The 6249-nt window shown below is 33.2% G+C and overlaps 1 protein-coding gene across 1 annotated transcript in view; it reads right to left on the bottom strand.

Annotated features, from left to right (window-relative positions):
• LOC111625612 (VPS9 domain-containing protein 1-like) overlaps positions 1-592 on the bottom strand; it is a 4788-nt gene extending 4196 nt beyond the window's left edge. Inside the window, exons 1-2 of the mRNA XM_023368814.1 lie at positions 582-592; positions 315-421 (exon numbers count right to left, since the gene is read on the bottom strand). Of these exons, the coding sequence (XP_023224582.1) occupies positions 315-421; positions 582-592 (118 nt within the window). The remainder of the gene's footprint in view (positions 1-314; positions 422-581) is intronic.
• Between the last annotated feature and the right edge of the window lie 5657 nt (positions 593-6249).

Genomic DNA, 6249 nt, shown 5'->3' with positions numbered 1-6249 from the left:
CTGTATATTAGTTAATATGACGATTTTAGTCTCTGTAATCCAAAATTATTCTTGGTAGACAAATCTCACAGCAATCTTATTGGTGTGAGATTTGTCTCACAGCGGTTATTCACTGAAGAGGGACTGGAAAATATTAGACCAGCCCGAAATGCATTTGATGTAGTCTTTACAAAATAAATTTAATTTGCCAATAAGATTGCTGTGAGATTTGTCTACCAAGAATAATTTTGGATTACAGAGACTAAAATCGTCATATTAACTACTGTGATCGTTCACCATTTTTACCCTAGTTACATCCTCATTCAGCTACTTACAGGACATGGCAACTATAAGCAATACTTGCATAGATTTAAACTTGGGACAATCCACAATACAATTGTGGTATTCAGGAGGATCAAACACCACTTCACTTAGTTTTTTGCTGCAATAGGTACAATCACATTAGGAATAGCTTAATGAGAACTGCTATTCTTGAAGGGTACAACTGGCCTTGCAACCCGCACCAACTCATTCACATGTGTACAATGTTCCATCAGCTACTCACATTTGTATCCCTTAGTGGGGCTCTTGAGAGCACTCACTCTGGGGGCATGAATGGCAATTAGCTTTCCCTTGCTTTGTTTCAACTTTCAGTATATCCCTTAGTGAAGCTCTTGAGAGCACTCACTCTGGGGGCATGAATGGCAATTAGCTTTCGTTTGCTTTGTTTCAACTGTCAGTTTTCAACTTTGTATTTTAAATCTCTTTTTTCTGTTTTCTTTTCAGTCTAAATTTGGTTAGTTTAAGTTAGTCCTAGTTGTAAGTTAGGTTAGGGACTCTTATCTTGGTTTCCAGTTAGGTTATGGTAGGTTAGTTTAGTTAGTGAGTAAGTTAATGTTTAAAAAATAAATAAAATAAATAAAAAAGAAAAAAAAAAAGAATTTGTGGTCTTGCTTGTTTGTCTTCTGTCGGTCTGTTCGTCTTGTCTAGTTTGTTGTTGTGTTCGTTTGTTTTCATACTGTCTGTCTAGCAGTTAATAGTATTAAGATTTGCGCTTGTGTTCAGTTTATCAGTATTAAGTAAATATATCATATTTAATCGCATTTAAGATGAAGTTTTATCATTTTTTACTGCTTCAAAAACCTAGGTCATCCTATATGTTCAAGGAAAGTATTCTTTGCATTTTTGCAATAATTTTTGTGAACCATGTGTTTGCATTTTTTACAGGATGCTCACTCTGTAGTGTTTAAAAATAAAAGTATTTTATCTGGGTCATTTCAATTGTTCTTGTGTATTGTCAGGAGTAAAGATGAAGAGCAATAGGAAAAGCAAAGCTTTTGAATTGAATTCCAAAAATACATGGGAGCCCAACATAAGTTTTAATCCATTCCCACATGATCATTCGGAAATTAGAATTTGAAGAAACTCATAAGTGTAATTGATGGAGAGTGGATTCAACTGTTAAGAATTGGCAAAAAAGGTTCCCAATTGTCCAACTTTACATGAGCAAATTATGTTGTTGATTTTACAAGATTTTTCTTTAATTAAAGTTTAAAACTTTTGTGCCAGTAATTTTTGTGGGACAACGTGTGCATTTTACATGCATTTGATATTTTATTTATGATTAAATGAAATAAAATTAGAATTCTTTATATTGATCTTTAAAGTCACACCTCATCCTATATGTGAGATCGTCTTATATGCAAGTAAATATGGTAAGCCTTCCTACTAACAGCCACTTGGCACTAACTTCTACACTTAGCTATTCATGGCAATACTCAATTATTGTTGTTCACTACACTCAGGTTTTCTTTCAGACCCTTTGGGACTATGGCCTTGCAGCCTAAAAACTGCATGCCAACATCAAACGTAGAGGGTACAGTAGCCGTATGTACACCATTCAGAGAGATCCTATCTTTCTCTACTCTCTTTCTCCTCTCCCTCCTTCCCCTTACCTTCTTTTTCACTGGCTAAACACTTTGTGTACGGCCATGTGTTTCATGTATGTATGTTTGTATGTTTGCATGTATGTATGTATATATACACTATCAAGAAATTTTTTGAGCTCATTTCTTGTCATAATAAATTACTGTACTATGTATCCACATTCTAGTTCTCTACTTTATCAAAGAAAACCCTGCTGCCTTTTATACTTTTATCTTGTACTTAACTTGGACAAATACCGTACAAGTAGATTTTTTTTTATTATATCAGTGAATATGGTGAATATTAATTTCTTATTTTTGGTTAATAATTTTTATTACTGGCAAAATTAATTCCTGTATATCTGTGTATCTATCTATTTTTCAATTTTTATTTTCATGGAAATTTGTATTAAAAGTGTATCTTATATAAAAACTTTATACAGTAGCGCGTCGATTTTCCGAATCAATTGGGGACTGGGGTTGTTCGTATAACTGATATTTCGGATAACCGATTTATGTACGAAAAACTAGTTTAACATATCCGACGTTGAAATTTTTCTCCATAGTGTGTCGCTTCATGTTGAATTTTTGTCGATGTTAAGCCTAACAAAGACTATTGTATCGTTAAAAATTATTTTTTTATTTTGTACACACAAAATAAATATACTGAAAAATATAAAAACAACAAAAAAATATACTTCAGATGTTAATTTAGTATCAAAAACGTAAAATATTTGAGTAGCCCAAGACATAGCCAAAGATTGAAGCACCACAGCACTGGCGAAAATTTAAATTTGCCGACTGGAATTCTTTCGAATGATTGACGTTTCGGATGATTGACTTTCGGAAAATCGACGCTCTACTGTATTTATTAACTAAGATGTCACACGACTTTGTCATATTGCAATAGAATTGAGGCAGATCCAGAAAGAAATTGCACCTGTTAGGCATAGAAGAGGCAATCATTGTACTTGATGGATGTGGACAGGTGAACTTTGCACTTGTTAGTTCAAAAGAGATTATCCTTGCGCCAACCAGATACTGGGAAATGATCCTTGCACTTGCTGATACAGAGGCAATCCAAGAAAAAAACAATCGATGACATTTGCTTAGTTCTTGTGTTTGTTCATTTTTTGTGCATATTTTCCGTTAGGCGCACGCAATGCTGTTTTTATTTTTGTCCCCTAGGCCTAAATTCCCTTAGGCATGCTCAGTTGCATACATGGATATTGTCACTAATATCTCTGTATATCAAAAACAAATTCATGGACTCCTACTTTTTATATTTAAATGGACCCTCATTACATTTTTGGATTCCTCATCACAATTAATGGAAAATGGCAAAGTTTAATGAAAATCAATTGAACATATTTTGAGAATGAACACAATTCCATAAGCCACATACAAGATGCTTCACTAACACTCTGCCTCAATTATTATATAAAACATAGTTTCAGTATAAATTTACATTTATATAATTTGGATTTGAAAAAATTATATTTTTTTCTATGGTTCAGTTTATCAGGTTAAACTAATTATTTCAAATTTTGTAAGCCATGGTCACACCATGCGATTTCCAGTCGTGCAGACTATTGCAACTGCAACAAGCACAAATCTCACACATCTCATGGTCACACATTGTTTGCTGGTGTTGCAACTCGGAAACACATGATCCTATTAATAAACCAATAAAATTACAGTAGCTTGTTTTAGACTTCTTTCATGAGTTTAGCTATATTCAAAACAATATTGTCATTACTAAACTAAAAACAATCAACATTTTATATCCAGAAATCTAAAAATGGTACTTAAAATCAATGCTTGCGCTCTTTTATCCTTTCTTCAATAAAATGAAGAATTAAAATCCCATGAGCATTCATGAGACTGAATTAGCTCGATTAATCTCGATTCTGTTAAACTATCCATCATCTTGCTTTCTGCCATTATTTTCTAACTACAGTATTTTTAATGTTGCAACCGTATGATGTAGAAAATAGACGTTTGCTGATTGGATGTGTGTTTGCAATTGGTGCGAGTAGAACAAACTTTTTGTTTCTAGTTGTGATTGCAGTCATGCCGATTATCGAAGGGAATTTACTAGTTAACGAGAACAGCCGTCATGCTTGCAGTTGCCTGTGCAGCTAGAAATTGCATGGTGAGACCATGGCTAAAGTTAAATATTAAGGTCCTTAATATTAAGGTATTAAAAGATCCTTTTATGTAAGTTTATAAACATTTTACGTTTGCTTTAATTATGTTCAAAAAAATTATTAATTTCAGTATTTGTTAAATATTAAAGTAATACTTTTAAACATGGATACAATTAAGAATGAAAAGATTAATCCTATTAATATTTTANGTAACAGACTCTAACTTCTCTCGATATACTTTAACCCATTGCTTTAATAAAAAATATTGAAATTATTTCATTGTACTTTGTAAAATTTATTAATAATTAAATTATACTTGTTACCTGTTCTTCATACTGAATAATATTTGCATACAATTGACACTTTTCCTTACCAATTTCCCCACTTTGGGATAAAACCCTAAAAAAATAAATACAATATTTTAAAATAAAAAATCTGTAATGAATGTAAACACAAATTACATATAATTTACCAATTACATCCAAACAAACAAAAATGTATCTTATTTCTTAACTAGTCTCATTTAAACAAAAACATTTGATTATATCTTAATTTTCCCAATTTCCTATTTTATCTAAAAATAAAAATTTTGACCTCTAACTTCTCTTTATGATTACATGTGAATACAATTTTAAGAAATTTTAACAGATTAAATTTTATTCTGAAAGTTTTAATTGCAGCCTAATTATATTCTTATCATTTATTCAATAATATTTATCTACTTCTTAATAGTAGATACAGTAAACCAAGCTAATTTGAAACTTCCATGGATTTTGAAAAAATTTAGACAAATTGTTTTGAAACAGTAATTTAAAATTTATTGACAATAAAAAAATTATAATTAGTGAGTGTTTTAATATTTAGAAATCTTTGTTATACTGTGCATTATATTACTGTAGCTGGTAAATTACTAAAGACTATCTATTGCTGAATACTATACACTGTCAATCACTATATTCAGGACACCTTAGACCATCTTGTCACCAGGCTTACAAATACAATCACTAACTCTCACATTATTGCCTCCAAGTTCAAACACTGTAAACACAAAAAGGTTCCTTGGTGGACCATTGAGCTAGAAAACAAGAAAAAAGTAGTTAGGAGATTAAGGAGGCAATATAGGAATGAACAAGACCCAGATATTAAAGTCACACTTAAAGATCAGTAAAGGTAAAAACATAACACTTATAAAACCCTTATAAATAAAACAAGGACTAACACTTGGAATGATTTCTGTACCAACACTTGCGGTCACAACCCCTGGTCTGAACCACACTACTTAGCTTGTAAGGAAAAGTGCTAGCTTCTCAATGGTTGCTACACCAACAACACAGAAGAAACTATCTTGCACATCCTCACCAGCCTTCATCATCCTGCTGTGAGTCACCCTTCAGATGACCCACAGCAGGATGACAATACACAAGTGGTCATCTGGAGTTCTAACTCCTCCTAATACAGACAATGACCACAACTTCACCTACATCGAGGTTTCGAATGCCATCTGTTCACTCACAGATAACAGCCCCAGGTCTTGACAGCATAACCAGTAGGATGATAAAACATGCATTTGAGGCCAATCCTAAAGCATTTGTAATTCTCTTCAATATCTGCTTGAAGACTGGCCTTTTTCCTACTCAGTAGAAAAAAGCTAGTGTCAAATTGATTCCCAAAACCACCAGCACTAACACTTAAAAAAAAATACAGGCTGATCTGTTTTCTCCCAACTCTGGGAAAAGTGTTAGACAGTCTAATGATTAATAGGATCACATGGCATCTACACAAGCATAAAGCCCTGCATCAGAATCAGTTCAGCTTCTCTAAGAACAAAGGTACAGTAGATGCCATCAATCAGGTTGTTAACTACATCCACCAGGCTAAACAAAATCAGCATACGGCAATTATCACTGTTGACGTTAGAGGTGCCTTCGATCACACCTGGTGGCCTTTTATCCTGCACACATTATAAGCTCATCAATGCCCTCAAAATCTTTACAAACTTCTTCAGTCCTATCTTAGCAACAGGAGTGCAGGTGTTTATACAACACAAAATAACATAGTCATACCCATCACTCGAGGCTGTCCTCAGTGACCTAGGTCTGGCTCTGATCTCTGGAATATAGCCTATAACTCTATTCTGCACTTAAACGACACCCTGCCTCCTGGCTGCCGCATACAGAGCTATGCAGACAACACAA

Source organism: Centruroides sculpturatus, unplaced genomic scaffold (assembly GCF_000671375.1).
Source record: "Centruroides sculpturatus isolate CEXI.00-Female unplaced genomic scaffold, Cexi_2.0 scaffold385, whole genome shotgun sequence".
Taxonomy (NCBI): Eukaryota; Metazoa; Arthropoda; class Arachnida; order Scorpiones; family Buthidae; genus Centruroides; species Centruroides sculpturatus.
This window is presented reverse-complemented; position numbering and strand designations above follow the sequence as displayed.